The sequence below is a fragment of the Cupressus sempervirens genome, chromosome 6 (assembly GCF_028749045.1).
Source record: "Cupressus sempervirens isolate cs-2001-9-10 chromosome 6, ASM2874904v1, whole genome shotgun sequence".
Taxonomy (NCBI): domain Eukaryota; kingdom Viridiplantae; phylum Streptophyta; class Pinopsida; order Cupressales; family Cupressaceae; genus Cupressus; species Cupressus sempervirens.
In genome coordinates, this window is record NC_143123.1 from 47,908,322 (window position 1) to 47,931,041 (window position 22,720).

General features: G+C 36.6%; 1 protein-coding gene across 4 annotated transcripts in view; it reads left to right on the plus strand.

Annotated features, from left to right (window-relative positions):
* The window catches only part of LOC149551061 (ATP-dependent caseinolytic (Clp) protease/crotonase family protein), a 70,539-nt gene that overhangs the window by 18,210 nt on the left and 29,609 nt on the right, over positions 1 to 22,720 (plus strand). For 2 of the 4 annotated variants that reach the window (XM_089786631.1, XM_089786633.1), the window contains 2 exons: positions 12,878 to 13,047; positions 22,181 to 22,255. In XM_089786631.1, the coding sequence (XP_089642757.1) occupies positions 12,878 to 13,047; positions 22,181 to 22,255 (245 nt within the window). The remainder of the gene's footprint in view (positions 1 to 12,877; positions 13,048 to 22,180; positions 22,256 to 22,720) is intronic. The other 2 variants (XM_089786632.1, XM_089786634.1) reach the window with 1 other exon arrangement.

The following is a 22,720-nucleotide window of genomic DNA, read 5'->3' on the forward strand; positions in this document are numbered from 1 at the left end:
AGTTCGGGCTTTTTCAAAATTGGAGGATTTTATCCTTTGCAAAACACTCCATGACTCCTGCTGACTTGCGCTGAATGGACTGTTGACATCGCAGTTTTCAAGGAGTTGGGGATTTCATCCAATTGACCATTCCTAGCAGACAGCTGACGTGCGCTCCGCAGAAAAAAGGAAACAGCTGGCGAATTAAAACAGAAGGGGGTTCCCAGGCTTGGGCATGTTGTGACTGGTGGTCACAACAGGTGGTACTAAGAGGGATGCTCAATAAAGGTCCAAGAGAAGTTTCAGCAAAGAAAGATGGAGGCAATTTTCAGACAAGATAAGATTCAAGCATATAAACTTGACACTGAAAATGCAAAAGGGAAGAAGACTATCTCGAGGTGGTACCTGATGATGAGGAAGAAGGTAAAGTACCCAAAGTGCAAGAGGAAGAGACTAATCATGTGGAGAGGATTACCACACTTGTGCAAAGGGAGGTTCTATTTCTACACTTTCTGCAACTTTTAGATGTAGCATATTTTGGGTTCGTAGCACACTTTAGGGGGAGCAAATCTAGTCATGTTTGATAGTGGGGCTACACTCAACTTCATCAATGCATCACTTGTTGCTAAGAGGGCTTTACACACATGGTTAAGCATGAAAAATTTGAGGTCAAGGTGGTAGGAGAAACTTTACTACCCTATATTCGTGTGATTCCACAACTAAGTATTACTATGAGGTACTACACAATGACATGATTTCTTTGCAATAGATTTGGATGATACAAATGTCCTATTGGACATTCAATGGATGGAGACCCTTGACCAATACCACAAAATATTAAGTAGATGGAGTTCTTATTTGATGTGGACAACAAGAAGGTGGTACTAAGAGGGATGCTCAACAAAGGTCCAAGAGAAATTTCATCGAAGAAAGATGGAGGCAATTTTCAGAGAAGGTAAGATTCAAGCATATAAACTTGACACTAAAAATGCTAAGGGGAAGAAGACTATTGCGACCAATGTTTTACCCAAGATTTCTACCATATTCTACTTGTTTCAAATATTAGAGGATGGGAGGGCTGATTTGTTGGTTAAGTTCTCAAAGAACACCTTAGCTCATCAATCGATGGACAGATAGATTGAGGATAATAGGTACAAGGTGGTTGATGATGTCATCTACTACAGTAATAGAATCTACTTGGTACCTGACTCAAATTTGAAGAAACCAATCATAAGAGAGATTCATGATCCACCTTGAGCAAGATTTCCAGGATCAACTTTGCGATTGCTTTATAGCAAGCAATCTCTAGGCGGGGAGGACTGTAATGTTCCCAATATAATTAAATAGTTCAATTAAGATTAATTGTTTGTATGGCCCCAAATTAATAGTAATATCTTTTGGGCCCTCCTTTTACCAGTTATTTGGTGTCAGGCCCGTTTGTATCCCTTTGGGAAACTTATCAGAGCCCATTTATAACGCCGAATTTGGCATAATCGTAGGCATGGTGAATCTTATGTTTTCTTTGTATTAGGGAATTCCAATTGGAGTTCAACCTGTCTGTTGTTTCCTAGGTGCAAGATCCTCCCTACTCTGGCACTTTGCAGTTTCACTGGGAATCATCCCTGACCCTATTCTGCCTGCAAATCTCAGCTACTGTAATCACAAATATATTTTGTCTGAAATATTATATTTGTCCCTCTGTGCAATTATCTGCATTATAACTGTCCAAATTATCAAACGGTTGTGTTCTGTATTAGGCATAAATCAATAGCATTAAGTTCCTTGCCTTGATTGCATTCAAGAAGTGTCGTGTCCGTGTCCGAAGGTGTGCCTTGTTTGTGTCCGAAGGATGTTGTGTCCATGCCTGAAGGGTATTGTCTCAAGGTATGTGTCTTTTACAGAAGGCTTAAATGATCATATGAGTGTATCACAAACTACAAAACATCCCAGCTAGCCACACAGGGGAGTGGGGGGTTCTCAGAGCCGCACGCCAACAAGGGGACATTGCATAGGCTCAGACTTGTACTGTATTATCAGAAGTTGAGGTTACAGTTCGAGGATATGTTTATATGTTCAGATTATATGCAATACTTAATTTGGATTATCTATTTTATATGCATAATGTGATAACTTATCTAAAGGGTTGAAACATTATTGTTTGGTTTGTGAGATTCATTGTGAAACTGATTATATTAATATTTCAGTCATTAGTTTTTATCTGTGTGCTCTGTTGAATGCATTGCATTGCCATAAATTTTCAGTCATCCTCATTGTAAAAAGAAGAAACAAAAAGCTAGAACAAAGGTGCCTATTATAGGTTTGGAGAACCCAAGGAGGTTAGGGATAGTGCCCCAAACAGGGGTCAGAGGGCAACACCCCTAGTGGGATCAAAGGGGAACAACTCTTGTGGGATTCTGGGGGCAATAATCCTAACAAGGTCAAGGCACAACACCCTTTGTGGGGGTTTGGGGGCAATGCCCCCGATGAGGTAAATAGACAGTGCCCCTTAGAGACCAAATTAAGGACTCTACTTGTGAGTTTTATAGGAATAGTCACTGTGATTGTTTCAAAAACTTGTCGAGGAGTTTTTGGACATCGAACTCACCTGACATTTTGACTTGGGTATACTTGAGATTTATACAAAAAACTTGGTGAGTTTTCATCTATGGTTGCAATTATGTTAGATGCAAGATGCAAGAGTTCAATAGTGATTGCTTGACCTGTGAAATTGAATCAGAGGCACTCTATATACCAAACAGTACAATTTGTTTGGACTTTTGCAAAATTTGCTTTGATTTTAAAATTTTGTTTGCACTAAAATGACTTATTTTTGCAACACTTAAAAATCATAGAAAACTCATATATGAAAATAGTTTTCGGATTTTCCTCCTACAAATTTAAAATGACTTAATTGAATATTTTTCAAAGTTGGAAGGAAAAATACTGCAGCTCCCCTGAAAAAAATGAAAGGAAAACTTATCAATTATTTGCAAAACTCTGTATAAATGTGGCAGCTATGAATTGAAAATTGCAAACCAGAACACTCTACTACACAAATGACATGCTGTAAGAGCCATGAACTGAGTTGGGATTTCTCGCAGGGATGCAGTTTTAAGGCAGAGTGCATATATCAATAGGGAACTCACTAAATTGAGTGCAGAAGTTACAATTTTTATAGTCAGATGGTTAATACACAGATGATAGGTTGATTGTGCACAGAGGACATGTCAGGTACACAATTTACAAGGGTAATGGAAAATGAACTTGAAAACATGCTTCAGCACATGCAGTTAAATGCTAGGGCATGGGTATTGTGGGAAAGGATGAGTTGATGGATTGAACCTTTGACCTTGCTGTGCTGAACAGCTGTTTCTGAAACCCTGGTTGCTGGTAAAAATGTGTTATCTTTTTGAATTAAAAATGTAATGTCCCCAAATTCATAATAATATAAGATTTAATTAGTTTAATTAAATGAACTGAACCTTAAAGGAAGAGCTTACATTGTTCGAATGAGCTATCAAAGATTTAATTTGTTTATTTTGAAGATCATAACATGTTGCCATAATACTAATTATGATTAAAATATTGACACTGGAAAATGGAAAAGATTCATCAATTCTATACACAGCTTCTTTATATCATTATGTAACCTCAATTAACAGTGGGTAGGATAATATTGACTAGAGTTTATAGTCATCTTAGTTGGGATCACATCGGGTAACAATGAGACATTGGTTCCAGAAAACTTGTCCAAGCGATTAAGGCATGAATGAAAGTATCGAGTCATGAAGACCACTGATGTTGAGACTATCAACACCATATTGTGCCTAAAGCCTTTGTCCAACAGCAGATGTTAGTGGGTGAGTCATCAATATCATTGCTGACCAAGACTACACTTGGAGGAGACCAGTGAAACGGTGATTAAGAATATTGATACAATCATAGATGTAATACCCCCTCTTATATTAAAATCTTAAGGAACATCCCTATATAAGCATTTGATAAATTAAATAAGCAATTGATTAAATGTGTAATAGCATCATTAACCAATTATTAAATAGATAAATTATTAATCATAGATATATTATACAAACCATATTAATTAGTAATTAAATAATTAAATAAAATAACTAAAATTATTATTAAATTGAATAACTTGATATTACATAAATAACCAGAATCATAAACTAAGTCCTACACTAATCAAAATCATTGCTTAAAAGTATTATTGATTAATATGAAAAGGTGGAGAACCCACATAGCCGACAAGGTGGCGATTCCTAAGTCGTGCCCTTAGAATATGATTATATATATTCAATGGGGTAGAATATAGGTTTGGGGAGAGTAGAAAAGGAAAAGTCCAATCAGCAGTCCAAAATTGTCTACATGAAAATTCAAACACTTATAATACCAGTCACCATTGATGTTCGAAAAACATAATATTATTATATAAATCATGAGCATTTGGGCAAATTCTAAGGGGAGTGTATTATATAAGATAAAGGTGGGAAATATGGAGTCATAAAGGATCACCGAATATGAAGGAAGTAGCATTGAAACCCGAAATTATAGGGGGCAAAATATGTGAGGTATGTAATGTAAAGATAATTTGTTTTATTAATTAGAAAAGTTGTGTTTATTTGTCAAAGGAATTTATCATGTAACATTTTCTTTATATTATCATATGTATAATATATGAACATATTTAAATGTGGAAATTTATAAAAGATATATAAGTTCTGATCTTATTTATATTAGAAAAATGATTTATAATAAAAAAAATGATAATTAAAGATATGATATTATAAGAGTAATGAATAAGTTATAAGATATCAATTTAATTTTCAATAGAATAAATAATTAATATAATGTTTTAGATCATAATAGATATTTGGAATATTAAATTAATATAATCTTTATGATCCAAGTAATAGTTGGTGGATGACATTTGTTAGGAATGTCATGACATGATCCAAGCATTATTGGCGGAGAACATTCATTGCGAATGTTAATTATTCCAAGTTCAGAAATTAGAGAAAGATTTGACGACCTTTCAAGTCTATATATATATATTGATAAGTAATAAATACATGTGCACATGTAATATAGATTAGAATAATTTAGATAAGATTTATTATTTTGCAGTTGTTACTGTCCCAATCTGACATTACAATAGGTTGGCATCAATATACTTGTAAAAGTTAAATTGATAAAAGTCTCTTCGATAAGCAGTTAGTAACTACGTCTCCAAGAGATACAATACTATTGATGGAGTATTGCTGCATTTCAAGGTGGACTAAGAATCGATAAGGGCAAGTTTTCTCTAAACAATGTACAGAACGATATTAAATAATATTAGAATCACCTGTGTAGACGAAGGATGGTGAAATTGGTAAATACCATGACCGTAATTTATTAAGGAGAGTTATCATTGATATGATATAAAAAGGGTGTGATTAACAAATAGATGTGATTAGAAGACCAATGACTATCATCAATTTACAACATATGCGCATTGGTTACTCTTCTGAAGAAATGCAATCTTTGGCAGATGTATACAAAGCAATGAACAGACATTACTTTTGATTTCTAATAAATGCAACCATTCTGTAATTCAAGGTATATAAAGAGGTTGGGATCAATCACTCAAAGATGATTGATTATAGATATGAGAATTTAAAATATCATTGTCCCTTGTGGATCACTCTATTTAGAGCAACGGGTTGCTTGAAGCAGTTGAAGGTGCATATCTCTCTCTCTCTCTCTCTCTCTCTCTCTCTCTCTCTATCTATATATATATACATATATATACGAGAGATGGCTTCATTGTCAGTTCATAGAGATAAAGATTGATCAGAAACAGCCTGTGTAATATCCATTTATTATTGTACCATATAATTTCTGCATTAGAGATAACACTGCCATTATATCAGACAACCTGTAAATCAGCTTGGATAAATTGCATATATCAGAGACAGCATTTGAGGTTACTGTTGACACAAAAGTCTGCACCCTTGCTTGAGGTACGGCCCTCAAGCGACCTTGTGTAACATGGAAACAACTTCCAAGTTTGGGACTTGCGCTCTGAGCTTGAATCTCCGGAGAAGGCCGGCTTCCTTACAATTAGGATGCACCTAAACTAAGACTTGGAAGGAAAACGGAGAAGGAGAACAGAAATTAAAATGCTGAAAGGGAAATATGGTGATGCACCAAAGTAGCTTTTTGATCTACTCCTTCCAATCATTTGCACTTAAATTCAAAAGAAAACCGCAAACTATACTACCGCTTGTAGCTTATCAGCTTTATCCGATTCCGATTCTTGTTACTTTGGCTTTAACACAAGATGAAAGTTAGAAGACAATACAATCAGGTAAGGAACACAGATGTTCACTTAACAAATTTACTGAATGAGATTAACATAATCATAGTGATACAAATGATTAAGATACATCCAAACAAACAAGGCAAAACAGATTGCACAAATTTACTTTAAACAAGGCAAAAAAAATCAGAAAAGAGACATCCCGAGAATAACTACAAAACTTGCCTTTATTGGGTGCAGGCATAACCCAGATCTAACTTTGAGTTCGAACTTCATCCACAATGGAGTTGAGGTTACAGAGTACACAATAAATGAAAAATTAGATGGAAATCTGATTTCCATTACCATTTGATTCTTGGAAGTGACAGAAAGGGGCCAAAGAATGCATCTGATGGCTGAAAGGACAACCATTCCTTTGCATAAAACATTAAATGAGCATGGAGAGGCATTGACATTAGCGTTACAAGGTTCAAGAAGCTATTCTGCATTAAATGGATAGTCGTTGTAATGTGTTGTGGCTGCAACAAGTCAATTCGCACCGCTGTCAAAAGACACAGGATGGGATAACATGCACATTAACCCACCCACATACACCTATACAGTTGACCCGCGTGGAAAAGATCATATTTGCTCAGAAGAAAGGTGGACCATGGATTGAGATTTCTCATTTGAAATGGACGGCCCAGAGGCTGCAAAAATCTCCCCAATGAATGATTAAAACACAACCATCGATGTAGATCCTTTCATTTCAAACAGACGACCGAGATGCATCAAAGAGATCCCTAAGATGAGATTAAATCCAACGGCTATTGCATCTTCGCAAAAAGTAAAAAGTAGTAATGCGAAATGCGGATAACACGCAACTCGGCAAAAGAAGAAATTGAGTTTACTCGGTCAAAGAAGAGACCAAGCTAACTTGATCAAAGAACAAACCGAGCCAACTCGACAAAAGAAGGAAACGAGCTCATTTTTAGAGGATTGGATCCTCTTCTATTCATTTTTAGTGATTTCTATTAAACAAGGCAATAACATCTACAAAAGAGATTTCTGTAGAAAAAATCAGAAAAGAGAGATCCGGAGAATAACTACAAAACTTGCCTTTATTGGGTGCAGGCATAAACCAGATCTAACTTTGAGTTCGAACTCCAACCACAATGGAGTTCAGGTTACAAAGTACACAATAAATGAAGAATCGGATGGAAATCTGAAAGGGGAAGTGACAGAAAGAGGCCAAAGAATGCATCTAACGGCTGAAAGGACAATTATTCCTTCGTATAAAACATTAAATGAGCATGGAGAGGCATTAACATTGGCATTACAAGGTTCAAGAAGCTATTCTGCATTAAATGGATAGTCCTTGTAATGTGCCATGGTCGCAACAAGTCAATTCGTGCCGCTGTCAAAAAGTGCGGGATGGGATAATACACACATTAACCCACTTGCATACACCTGTACAGTTGATCTGCATGGAAAAGATCAAATTTGCCCAAAAGAAGGGTGGACCATCGATTAAGATCTATGATTTGAAATGGATGGCCGAGATGCTGCAAAAATCTCCCCAACGAATGATTAAAACACAACCATCGATGTAGATCCTTTCATTTCAAATGGATGACTGAGATGCAGTAAAGAGATCCCCAAGATGAGATTAAATCTAACGGTTGTCGCATCTTCGCAAAAGGCAAAAAGTAGTAATGTGAAAATGTGAAACGTGGATGACATGCAACTCGGCAAAAGAAGAAACCGAGTTTACTTGGTCAAAGAAGAGACCGAGCCAACTCGGTCAAAGAACAAATTGAGCCAATTCAGCAAAGTAAGGAAACGGGCACTTGTCACCAAAACAAAACTGTTACTTGGCAAAAGAAGGAACCAAGCCAACACAAAATGTTAACTGCCAACTGAGTGTGTTAACCCACTGCAAAGAATCCAGCCCATTGAAGATCTCTTAGACTGGTTATCAATGATGGGCTGAATGGGGGCAAAAATAGCCAATAGTTACCAAGGATATATTTCATTGCAATACAAGATCCAACTCGTCTATGACTATTGTTACGTGATAATTCTAATTGATTGGAAGTGTATGCAGTGGAATTAATACTATTTCCATTGTATTTAGCATATGCATTTGGAATTGATATTCATTCGCATTGTACTTAGCATTTGCATTTGGAATTAAATATCAAAATAAAGCATTTTATCATCTTCAAATTGAGTTAGAGTTATACAATTGTGGAAATTCAAGTAGTGTCTCAATTTAGATTGAAAGGGACAGTACAAATTGGTATCAGAGATAAGAACCTCCCAGCTTGTAGGATGAACATTTAGATTAGTAGAAAGCGGAAGTGTTTGAGGAATTAGTTTAATAAGAAACTTCAAAATATGAGAAAATATGAGAATTCTGCAAGCACGTGCTTCAATGCATAGTCAAGAAACACAGAAGAAATTAGATCAATTATTGGTACTGCGAATACCATCCAAAAACAATCACAGAAAACAAGGAGAAAAAAGAGAAAGGATGAATATTCAAAACATCATCTCTTAAATTTAGACCAATGCTCCCTACCTTCCTTCCAAAAGAAGAAAAACATGAAAGCAAAGAACCCATTATAGTCAGCCTATGAGATCAATGTCATTAGATTGGTTGAAAGGAAGTCATCAAGATGATATAGCCCTAGAGGACTACATAGGGATATGGCGTGAGACTCAGCTTTTCAAATTCAGGATGAAACAATAACAGCATAAGGATACACTCATATGAATGAATTAGAATTCAATTTTTTAAATTGGGATCCAGAAGTCTACATGACTAGTAAATTGCATGAGGAGTTCAATGACATCCAGGTGGAGTTACAGATATCTGCAGAATTCTTCCACATTTTCCCTTGGGATTCAGGAATCGTCACATCAATATAAGAATGCTATTGGGCAAGCATTTTCCAAGATGGGCAGCCTGTAATGTCCCGAGGACATTCAGAACAACATAAGATTTAATATGTTTGATTGAATGATCTGACCATAAAGGAAGAGCTTACATTCTTTGAATGAGTTATCAATGACTTAATGTGTTTATTCTGAAGACCATAATGTGCTGCCATTATGTTAATAATGATTATGATATCAACGTTGGAAGATGACATTGACTCATCACATCTATACATGGTTTCTTTATATTATTATGTCAAAACCGCAATCAATGGTGGCTACGATATTATTGACTAGATGATATAGCTATCTTAGTTAAAGGATCATGTCGGCTAACAAAGAGACACTATTTCTAAAATTCTTGTCTAAGCGACTAAGGCATGAATGAAACTATTGAGTCATGAAGACTACTGATGTTGAGACTATTGACATTGTATCATGCCTAGAGCATTTGTCTAGAAACAGATATTAGCGGGCGAGTCATGGATATCATCGCTGACCAAGACTAGACTTGGAGGAGACTAGTCAAATGATGAATAAGAATATTGATACAATCATAGATTGGCATCGATATTCTTGTACATCGATAAAAGACTCTTAATAAGCGGCTAATATCTACGTCTCCAAGAGGTACAATACTATGGATGGAGTATCGCTGCATTTCATGATGGACTAAGAGTCTATAAGGGAAGATATCACTAACCAATGTACAGGATATTAAATAATATTATAATTACCTGTGTCGATGAAGGATGGTGAAAGCGGTAATTACCATCACCATAATTAAGGAGAGTTATCATTGATATGATATAGAAAGGATGTGATTAACAAATAGATATGATTAGAAGACCAATGACTATCATTAATTAACAACATACGCACATTGGTTACTCTTATGAAGAGATGCGATCTTTGGCAGATGTATATAAAGTAATGAACCGACATGACTTCGACATGACTTTTGATTTCTAATAAATGCAACCATTCTGTAATTCAAGGTACATAAAGAGGTTGGGATCGATCACTCAAAGATGATTGAATGTAGATTTGAGAGTATAAAATGTAATTGTCCCTTGTGGATCACTCTGTTTAGAGCAACTGATTTCTAGAAGCAATTGAAGGTGCAAGCATATATATATATATATATATATATAGCAGAGATGACATCATTCCAGAAGCACAATCATTTACAGATATATCACAGATGTCTTAATTGTCAGTGCATAGAGATAAAGATTGATCAGACACTGCCTGTGCAATATCCATTTATTATTGTAGCAAATAATCTCTGCATTAGAGACGGCTGCCATTATATCAGACAACCTGTATATCAGCATGGATAAATTGCATATATCAGAGACAGCATTTGAGATTACCAAGCATATATTTCATTGCAATATCAGTAAAGCTCATCTGTGATTATTGTTGTGTAATCATAATAATTGATTCGAAGCATATGCATTTGGAATTAATATCCATTTCCATTATATTTAGCATGTGCACCTGGAATTAATATTCATTCTCATTGTATTTAGTATATGCATTTGGAATTAAGTATCAAAATAAAGCAGTTTATCATCATCAAATTGAGTTATAATTATAGAGTTGTGGAAATTCAAGTAATGTCTCAATTTAGATAAAAGGGACATTACAAAAAAAAAAACATGAAACACGAAACTGGAGGACTATTTTGTAGCAAAAATGGAGTATGGATAAATGAAGAATCTGTGCTTTGATTTGAGTGTCAGGCCATCAATGGATAGAATGGGAAACAAAAATTTAAAAAAGCAGAAGTATAAACCTGAAAATGTATTCATCACTTTAAAATCAGATGCAGTCACATATTTAACAACATCAAGTGACTATTCAGGTCATCTTCAAGATAGTGTTCCAATTCCACAAATAAACAAATGAAAAGAAAAGCTATAACTTCAGGATGATTTACATAATTTTCATATTATGAAAAATTTAAAAACACAATTTTTTCTATTTTCCATTATGAAGAAAGCCCCAATTCTCATATGCTAACAAAAAGACTGAGATAGTTGAATCATATATTTGGGAAATTATATTAGAAACTATCATTCAAGGATGTTGCCAAGAGTGATTTTAAATCATTCTTTGTTCAACTGTAAAGCACACGTGGAAAAATAACAATTTTTATTTGTCCTATGACAATTAGCTCCCTTGTGATAACCTTTTTGGTAATATCATTGAATTGATATTTTATAATTCATTATGTGCAAACTTACCTGGGCTCTAAAGATTAACTCTAGAAGTTTCTAATATTTTATAGAGATATCAATTTGATTCTACATTGTTGATATTTTCTTTTTCTTAAGGGAAGCCAACATCTTTTCCTTCTATTGATAATTAAATACGAATGCATATGTTTGTGTTGTTCATCAAGAATCTTTACTGCATATTTAATTATTATTTTTGTTTGAGCTATAATTAAACTTACTTCTAATTTTGCTCCCATTTGCTATGTATAGATTAGTAATTGTTACATAATCATCTGTCTTATTCTCTTTATACATGTGACAATTCATATGATTTGAGCAGTAATGGGATATTCTAGAAATTTATCTAATGGCAAAAATATCAACTTAGATCTTATCACAGACTATAAACTTAGAATCAACACTTACAGTTGTCTTTCTGATTATGAGCTATCACATCAGTTTTCAATACAAGTGATGTTTTTGCAGTGAATCAAATTCTGTAGTATGATTTTTGCATTTTGGCTGCATGGTTTTAAGTCAATCTGTGTTAACCTATATTTCATGAGTAGTTATTTACAAGAACACATCTCATGATTATGAATGGTCCACTTTACTTTTTTTGGATTCAGATAATGCTGACAGGGACAAAGCACTAGGATTGGTGAATCACTAGCACTAACACACTTAACTATGGAATTTTCCCCTCAAATAAACCCGTAATAATGAAGTGTGGGTTAAATTGTGAGTTACACTCCATGGTTGTGCTGGAGTACTACCAGGATGGTGGATCACTCAGAAAGCTCCAATGCTTGAGCCTTGTGACCATCAACAGGACGAAGTCAGTGCAAAGGATACTTTTAATGATCAGCCAAAGGATAGGGGTGAAGCACTAGCACTAGCACACCTAACTATGGAGTTGTCCCCTCAAAGAAACCCACCATAATAATGGAGTGTGGATTTAATTGTGAAGCAAATTTCATGGTTAAGCATGGTTGAGCTAGAGTACCACCAAGATGGCTGTCACGCAGAAATTTTCAATGCTTCACCCCTGTGACCATCAATTGCATACAGTGAGTGCGAAGGAGACTAGAAATGATTATGAGATGTGTTCTTGTGAAAAACTACTCAAACATTTATAATTGAATCCTGAAGATCATATCATATATATCAAATTTTATTGAGTCTCCTATATATAATGTGTTCATTCACAGTCCTTGGTTGGACTCATAATTGTCTTGCATGCCAAATCATGGGGTCAACTTGTTCTCTTGAATTGATAAAACTTGGAAAACATTGCGAAAAGAAAGCTTATTAATAAAATTTGGAGCAGTGTTGTCCAAAGTGTATTTTATTTTGTTTATGCAAATTAAATTGTGTTGCTGCCGATTATTATATTAATGATCTTTTGAACTTAATTGATATGTGGTAGGGATCATTGAGGTGACTTTGGATAGGCCTGCAGCCATGAATGCTCTAGGGAATGATTCAGTCAAATGTTTGCAATGCATCCTTGAGACCCTGAATGAGGATATTTCTGCGCGTGCAGTAATCGTGTGCAGTGCTCTTCCTAAAGTATTTTGTGCAGGTGCTGATCTAAAGGTACTCAAGGTTTTAGTTGACCATTGCCCCTTATTTTATATTCTACTCAATTCCCTAGAAATAACTGAAAACACTATCAAGATATCAATTTTGGGTAGCATAATTGAAACAAATACAAAGTTTAGTGGATAGACTTGGTTTGCAAACTTTCCAACACCTTGAGCTCTATGGTTTGCATTGGATGAAAGGAAGCACACAAATGTTACTTGATAAGCAATGTAGATTGAGTTTACTATTGGTTCTATATATGATGAGATTGTGCTAGATGCTGGTCTTACAGATATTTGTTGTCTTTTACAGCCCCTAGTACAACCAAAAGATGTATTACAATAATAGATAAGACGTCTATTATTAGTTAATGGTTATCTTGTAAGTATCTTTAGCTTTAGTTTGCTTTCGTTTTTTGCTTTCTCTGGAATAGAATGTTTCTATTCTTTACGATCGTTTCCTAAGGAAACATCATCTCATTCTTTTGTATAAATTGACCTTTCGGTCTCTGTTATTGACAAGCAAGTATTTACCAATTACCTCGTAATATGGTATCAGACCCTGTTTCTTAATTTTTTCGAAAATTATAATTTCTTTTCCGAAATTATCAACGCTAATTTTCGAAATTATTTTGTGATTCTTGCTTTCTAAAAAAAAAAACCTCTGCTTCTCAAACTATCCGTAGCTGATGACCAGCTTTCTCAGATTCCATCCGGCAAAACAGCTGCCGAAATCTGGACACATCTCAAAGGTCTTCATGAGACTTCCGACAAGAGCAGAGCCTTCTTTTTGAAAAACACCCTGTTTTCTATTGTCATGGATGAGCGCACCTCGCTCCAGGCACACCTGAATCGGATTCAGGAAATCCGTGATCAGTTACTTGCCATCGGTCGCAAGATGGAGGAAGAGGATATTGTGGTAATCACTCTTCGGAGTTTACCAAATTTCTATGAGCATTTTATCGAGACTCTCAACATCACATCTACTGGTGTTGATCTAAAGTTCACTGATCTCTGCACCCTGCTGCTTTAGCAAGATCAATGGAAACAACAGTTCGGTAGCAGCTCCAATTCCACCTCCACTGAGCAAGCCTTTGCTGCGAAATCCTTTCAGAAGGATAAGGGCAAGTTTCAACAACCATCTCAGCAGAAGTCTTCTGCTCCAGCATCCGATGGTACCAAAAAGAAGAACATTCAATGCAACTACTGCCACAAGTATGGTCACATGAAGGTTGCATGTCGGAAACGCTTAGCTGCCCAGTCTAAGCAATCAGGTTCGCAACCCAAAGCGAATAGTGCAGAGCACACTGAGCAGGCGGAATCTGCCTTTTACGCCTTCATGGCTAAAAGACCCGCAGATCATGTGCAGTCATCTACCTGGTACATTGATTCAAGTGCCTCTCGACATTTCACTCACCGCAGAGACTGGTTTACTGACTACCAACCTTATTCAGATTCTGTTATCTTTGGTGGTGGAGAAGAGTACACGGTTGTTGGTAAAGGAAACATTCAAATTCAGTCTGTTGGGAGGAAGCTCATATTCCTTGATGTGTACTACGTTCCAGGGATGGAACTAAATCTACTCTCGATCAGTCAGTTGCTGCGACATTCTCCACACTTGGCAGTCACCTTCAGTTCACATCAGTGCACCATCACTGATCGGGCGACTAAGTCTACTATTGCAGTTGGTCTTGAGGATCATGGTCTTTTCAGACGTACTGATTCTGGTAATTCTCAGGACTTAGCTATGGCTGCTCGGCGATCTTCCATCAGCACACTTTGGCATCAGCGATATGGGCACTTAAATGTGCATTATCTCTCACAACTTGCTCGGGATGAGCTTGTTCTTGGTTTGCCAGAGATTCAAACCCAACACCTTGGAGTTTGTGACGCATGTCAGGCTGGGAAGCAACATCGCACACCTTTCCCCAGTGGCGATTCTTGGCGAGCTTCTCAAGTACTTCAGCTTGTTCATGCTGATATCTGCGGCCCTATGGCCACTCCTATTCTTGGGTACAGGTATTTTCTGTTGTTTGTAGATGATTTCAGTAGAAAAATGTGGGTGTATTTCCTTAAAAAGAAATCCGATGCATTTACTGTATTTCAGAAGTTTAAACCCTTAGTTGAAAAAGAGTCTGGGAAATCTGTTATTACTCTTAGATCAGACAATGGGGGGGAATTTTGTTCTAATGTTTTCTCCAGCTTCTTGGATACACATGGTATCCAACGCCAGTTCACCACACCCTACACGCCACAACAAAACAGTGTAGTTGAACGTCGGAACAGGACAATCACCGAGATGGCTCGTTCCATGCTCGAACACAGACATGTTCCGAAGCGTTTTTGGGCAGAAGCAGTTAATACTGCAGTTTATCTGTTGAACCGGTCACCCACAGTGGCGGTCAAAGGTAAAACTCCGGAAGAGGCCTGGTCAGGTCGCAAGCCCAAAATCAGTCACCTGAAGGTTTTTGGCTCTCTTGCTTTTGTTTGGATCCCTAATGCTTCACGCACCAAGTTGGATGCCAAGAGTCAAAAACTGATGCTTGCTGGATATAGCAGTCTTCACAAAGCCTACCGCCTTATTGATGTTGAGACATCTCGTCTCATATACAACCGCGATGTAGTCTTTGATGAGCAGCGAGGACCATTCATGCCTGTTTCTGCTGTTCCTGATCCAGCAGACCAGCCTATGCAGGTTCATGATTTGGGAGTTCGGCTTCCATTAGGTCCACCTGATGGGAGGGCTCTAGTAGCTCCTACAGCTCCAGTCCTGCCAGTGATACTTGTACAGACACCTCCGGCTTCTCCTGCAGGATCACCTCGTTTTGAAGATGCTTCAGCTGAGTTTGATCCAGATTCTTCTGATGAGGATCCTGCTGATCAAGCATCTCCTAGTACTACTGTTGGTCATTCTCCTCTCCGGCCTAAGTGGTGGGCTAAGACACTTGCTGATCTTCATGATGATGAGCTCATTGATGGGAGAACTACTCGAAAAAAGAGCAAAACTACAGATTCTGTTAACTTTGCTCTTATGGCCAACATTCACAGTGTGTTTGAACCTCAAACATATTCCAAGGCTAAAGGAATTCCAGAGTGGGAACAAGCCATGCAATCTGAACACCAGAGCCTGTTGAAGAACAACACTTGGGTCCTTTCTGGTCTTCCCCCAGGGAAGAAACCCATTAGCTGCAAATGGGTCTACAAAATCAAATACAAATCAGATGGTACTTTGGATAAGTACAAAGCTCGTTTAGTGGCAAAGGGCTTTTCTCAGTGTCAGGGCATTGATTATGAGGAGACCTTTGCTCCTACTGCAAAGATGAGCACCATCAGATTAGTCCTAGCCATGGCAGCACAGTTTGGCTGGAAGGTCCATCAGATGGACGTAAAGAGTGCTTTCCTGAATGGTGATCTCCATGAAGAGGTCTACATGACGCAGCCTCCTGGTTTCAAGGTTGCTGGTAAAGATCATCATGTTCTCAGATTGGTAAAAGCTCTCTATGGTTTGAAGCAGGCCCCTCGGGCATGGTACATCAAGATTGATACGTACCTCAGTGATCAAGGCTTCAAGAGGAGTTCTTCAGACTCAAATCTGTACATCAAGACTACTGATAGTGACATCATCCTTCTGGTTATCTATGTGGATGATCTAATCATCACTGGCAGTTCGACATCTTTGATTCAGGGAATCAAACAACACTTATGCCAGTCTTTTGATATGACTGACCTTGGGCTCATGCATTATTGCTTAGGTGTTGAAGTTTGGCAACAGTCTTCTGGTATATTCATCTCTCAGTCCAAATATGCCAGGGCCTTGTTAGACAAATTCCGAATGCAGGATTGCAAACCTGCATCTACACCTATGGAGAAAGGTCTCAAGTTATCAGCCAAGTTTGATTCTCCTTCCATTGATGATACTACGTATAGGCAACTAGTAGGCAGCCTCATCTACCTATCTGCTACTAGGCCTGATATCAACTTCGCAGTCAGCTATATTTCACGCTTTATGACAACTCCTAAGGCTGATCATTGGATGGCAACAAAGCGTGTGCTTCGTTATGTGAAGGGCACTTCTGATTATGGACTTCTGTTCTCAGAGTTCTAATCCTAAACTCAGTGGGTTCATAGATTCAGATTGGGCAGGCTCTGTTGATGATAAAAAGTCAACATCTGGATATGTGTTCAGTTTGGGATCCGGTGTAGTCACATGGACCAGCAAGAAGTAGTAGGCAGTTTCTCTCTCTTTTACAGAGGCTGAATACAGAGGGACTGTTAAGGCAGGATGTGAAGCTGTCTGGCTTCGTCGGATGCTTGGGGATATGCAGATGTCACCAGCAGGACCGACCACTCTGTTTGTTGATAACGAAGGCGTTATCAAGTTAGCATGGAATCCAGTCTTCCATGAACGAACCAAGCATGTGGATGTTCATTGTCATTACATACGACAGTTGGTTGAAGACGGGACTATAGATCTGCAGTATGTTCCTACCACAGATCAGACTGCAGACATTCTCACCAAGCCTCTTGGTCCTGATAAGTTTGTCAAATTCCGAGGACAGCTTGGTGTGTTAGATAGATTAACCATTAAGGGAGGGTATTAAAATAATAGATAAGACATCTATTAGTAGTTAATGGTTATCTTGTAAATATCTTTAGCTTTAGTTTGCTTTCGTTTTTTGCTTTCTCTGGAATAGAATTTTCTATTCTTTATGATCGTTTCCTAAGGAAACATCGTCTCATTCTTTTGTATAAATTGACCTTTCGGTCTCTGTTATTAACAAGCAAGTATTTACCAAATACCTCGTAATAAGATGGTCTTGTGTAGTAGGGAATAAATTCTGGGTTACCAAGAATGGAAAATCTTTTATTTTGTATGATTTTCATGGCAGGAAACAATTTTCCAAGATTTGGAATCTCCATGTGAAGATGAGTGGCAACATGGAAGTTTAGGTTGAAAATTTTACTCCATGTTCAAGCAAACTTTCGTGGTATCTTTTAGAGACTTGGGAGGAAAATCTGCACTAAGGATTGCATTTGTATTGTGGTGCAAGTTGACATGGTACATGTGGTTTCAGTTGAGGGTTCTTCTACACTCATCTTTGTAGTCTTTGAGCTTTTGGGGCCAAAAAGCTTTTCCAACTTTTGTGAATTGCTGATTTGTACAAGAAACTGTATAATTACCATGGTGAATTCCTCAGCTACTGAGACAAATTCACATTATTGTGGTAAATGAATGATTTCCCCCCTAGTGGCAGTAGTGAACTTGAAAATGCCTCTCGACTGAAAACAAAAAATTCAACACACTTAGTCTTTTGAGTCTAATGATGTTCCGGATCTCAAGATTTTCTACTTTTCCTTAATGGTCACTTCAGCTTCCAGAAGGCAAGGGAGTCTATTTGATTTTAACATTTTAATTGTCAAATTTGGTATGTTTGAGTCTTAATTCTTTTGGTTGAGATTCTCTCTTGTATTGTCTCGTGTTCACGACTATTGTAGAAGTTGTGAGAGTGGAGTTCTTGTGGAGTTTTTGCTTGGTTCTTAGAGAGTTAGACAAATGGTTGGAGCTAATGGGCAATGGGCTGTGGAATCCATCTTGTGAGCCATTGTGAGCACCGAGTGAGTATTGTTGAATACAATTGTTCAATTGTGTGTTGTCTTTTATGTTACACAAATGTCATATCAGTCATCAAATAGAGTCTACCGAGCTCGGTCAACAAGGAAAAAGACAGAGTCCACCGAGCTCAGAAGGGTAGCAAAGAAGGTTTACAGTGTCTACCAAGCATTCTCAGACTTTACCTTGTGCAGACAGTTGTTACTGAGCTTTCAAGGTTAGCAAAGAAAATTCAATTGTTACTGAGCTCACTCGGTCATCAAAGGAAAATAGTGCAGAAAATAGTTCTTACCAAGCTCTCATGGTCAGCGAAGGAAATTCAATTCGTACCGAGTTCACTTAGTAGCCAAAGGATTTTGCAGATTTTGCAGTATTAACCGAGTTGAGATGGTTAACTCAAGAAATTGTTTCTGGAAGTAGTGCTTACTGAGCAGGGTCGGCCAATGAAGGATTTCATTGTTTTGTGGAATAAAGTTTATTTGTTTAATGTAATATTTGTAGCCGATTGATGTATGGTTTATTGGTAAATGTAACGCGTGAATGAGTCGACTTGATAATCTAAATGGTATATATATAAGAGGTCAAGTTGCCAATTCTTAGTGAGTGGTGGATTTGATGTGATGAAAATGTGAAGGAGGACTGATTATTGTGAGAGCGAATTTTGAAGGATGATCAGAAATCATTGAGGAGCAGCAAAGCTATATTTGATCGAAGAGGATCTAATGGTGCAGAATAGAGATCTGTAATTAGCAAATTCACTTGCATCATATTCAGGTCAATTCATTGTTACTTTCTAACCATTGTAGCAATGATTTCAAAATCTCTTAACAGAGTTGGTTTAACAGTCATTTTTTAAATCCTCTAACAAGGTGACAGTTCAGTTGAATTGTTCTAAAGACCTCTAGCAAGGCCACTCCTAACAAGGTGATTAAATCCTCTAACAGGGTCACGCCTAACAGTGTGTATTGTAACCTTTAACAGGGTTGGCTCCTAACAGGGCTCACTTCAGAAGAGTGAAAATTGGTAGCTAGTTACTTGGTGGTTTTTCTCATATTGGGTTTCCACATTAAATATGGTGTCTCTTGTGTTCATGTTATTTACTGTTGCATGCATGCTAACAATTATGAATGCTTAAAAATCATTAACCAGTTAATCTACCGAGTTACAGCATTTTTGTAAAGTGTTTACCGAGTGACAGCAGTAACTAGTTATTTAAGACATCTAAGGGATCAAGATTTGTTTTTGTGGTAACTGATTCACCACCCCCCCCCCTCCTCTCAGTTACTTCATCTATAATTCCAACAAGTATACTCACATTTTAGCTGTAGTTTTGACTCACAATGGGTTTTTTTCCAAGGTATCTTGGTCTCATGGTTATGTTGTCCAAATCTCTCATAATGTCTTGTTTTATGTTCTGTTTGCTTAAATATTGCAGTGATTCTCCTTCCACTTTGTAAACCTAGTTATGTTTATCAGTGACTGTTTGTGTGGCATAGCCATCCTAGCTTATAGATCATTGATTCTCAAAAGCAGTCTTCAATGATGATACCTAAGTAGTTTCTATATGGACAAAAATACCTGACTTGGATTCAGCAAGCCTCTTTGGACTTGGATGCAAAGAACACACTGATGACTTAGATAGTCTTATAAATATAGTATGTTGTAACTAAGAGCACAGGCTCTTCCTTGGAGGTCATTTATTCTTGGCCTTATTTCATACACTTTAAAATAATGATCTTATCCCTGAAAACAATCCTCAAAAACTACAATGGAGATCTCTGCGTCAATGATATGTAAGAAATCGAATGTGTAAAAAGTACAATCAGGTTTTGGGGGTTTGTAATGGTGATGGAAAGGAATTTTTGTGGGGTCCAATCAAGATTCTTCAAATGTGATACCAGTTAATAAGAAAGGAAAATCCATCTTTTCAGATTCTCAAGTTGATATTTTATATCACAGAATTGGATGAATCAGATTACAACAAAGATTTAGACAGAAAAATGTAAGGCAAGAGAAGAAGAATGATATGACAGTGAAATCTAAGATTTTTTATGAAAGAAGTTCTGTTCATCATTTTCTACCTATAAAATCCTTTGTAATTTCATAACACGTTCATAGACAGGTTTGACCTTCAAAAATCCCATATTTTACCCTCTTCCCTTTTCTACTTGAACCTCATAAAATTGGTCAAATGAGAAATAACATGGGAGAATATAGAAGAAACTTAGAAAGCTTCAAACACCATGATGAATTTGCACAGTCAAAATGTGGGATTTAAACATAAGAGTTTGAAGGGAGTTCAACCGAATCCAATGACATCAGTAGTAATGGTCAGGAGAAGGATCTATTGTTTGAGTCCTTGGGGATTTTTCTAGGGATGCAATAGATCATCATTTTTGAAGTTAATATGTGAGAGAATGTCAATAATGTGAAAAAATGTCTCATAAGTAGCTTGCAAAACAATGACTGGGAAAACTAACCAATAATTATAGCATTTTTGCAGTGTGGATTACGTTCCTCTTCTAGTTAATGCTTTCCCTTGATAATTTTCTCTTATTTGCCTTTGCCTCTTTATACAAGGTTAGATGATAAATTTAGGGATCTTTTAATCCTTATATTGACTCCTAATGATACGCTGGTGCATCCTTGAAAAATCTCCATAGGGCATAAAGTTGGGTACAAAGCCTCTCGATTAATTAAATATGCTGTGTCTTATATTTGTAATCTCTTAATAGATTAGGCATGATAATTCGTAACATTATCTTGGTCCATGTATATGGTCTTCTAGATCAAAAGTTCAATTTTTTTTCAAAGTTGATAATCTTAATTTCAAGATTTCAAGCAATATGGTAGGTTGAGGTTGATAACACGAAAGAAATTCTCGAAGTAAGATGATCATGGGAATGGCTTTTCAGTTTTCACATAACCCAAAACTATGTTTGGGATGATTTATTTTACTTATGTAAGCATACCAATCTGAGTATTTTCAGATATTGAGATGCAATGCATCTATAAACAAATGGATGAGTATTAGACAATTTGTAGATGTTCGTGGTGTTTGCATTTCTAATCAATTTACATTTTGTATCTATGGCTTCAGTTACGTAATGATCCCGTCCTATAAATAATGTATATCCAATCCTTATGTTTAGTTTCTAGGCTTTTCCAGGTCTCAAAAGAGTGCCAAGATATTGTTTCATTTGCAAATATTCTATTTTCAATAGGATGTCTCCAAAAATGGAAATTGTGTTAAAATAGGTTTCTAACTTTCTATCCTATTTCCTTGTTCTTTCCTCCGTTTGGTATTGACCGCAAATTTATGTTTGTTTATTGCTTATGCGTTTGTTAATATGTTAAGAGTAAGACACAGAAAAGGCAAGTCTAAGTTCTAACAATGATTAGAATTCTTTTGTCAATTATGGAAAATTAGAAACTAAACATGTTCTTTAATTTATTTGTATCTATCATTATTCAGGTTTTTAAAGTCCAATAGTTAACCCTTATCTATTCCCTTCCATTGGACTGTTTTTCACAGGAGCGACGAAAGATGACTGCTCAAGAAGTCAAAATATTTGTCAACACTTTGCGAGTGACCTTTTCACTTTTAGAGGTTTTTAATTCTTATTTTGATGCTTTTTTTTATCCAATTGTCTTGATTTTTCCTTTTGAAGGTTTGCAGCTACATGAAATTTGAATCTGTTTGTGTGATTCAGAGCACATCTCTCATTGATTAATTTGTGAAATTTCTCGCATTCAAAATGATTTGCAGTTTCAATAATCATACAACTGCTTCTTCCACCTTAATGTTAAGTCATTGTTGTGGATATTATGCAGTTAACCAAATTATTGAAATTTAGCTGCAAATTATGAAAGGAATGAATTGTCCACCTATGGCAATCCAATACATTTTGCTATTTTTGAGAGGAAATCTTGTTTTCTATACTTTTCTGCTTTCACATAAGAAATGTCAAGTCTTCTACACAAATTTATGGGTTCTGCTTTTGTACTTCAAAGGGTTAGGTTTGTTTAGTTTTTATTGTCATTATCAAAATGTTAGCATTGATCTCCCAATTAT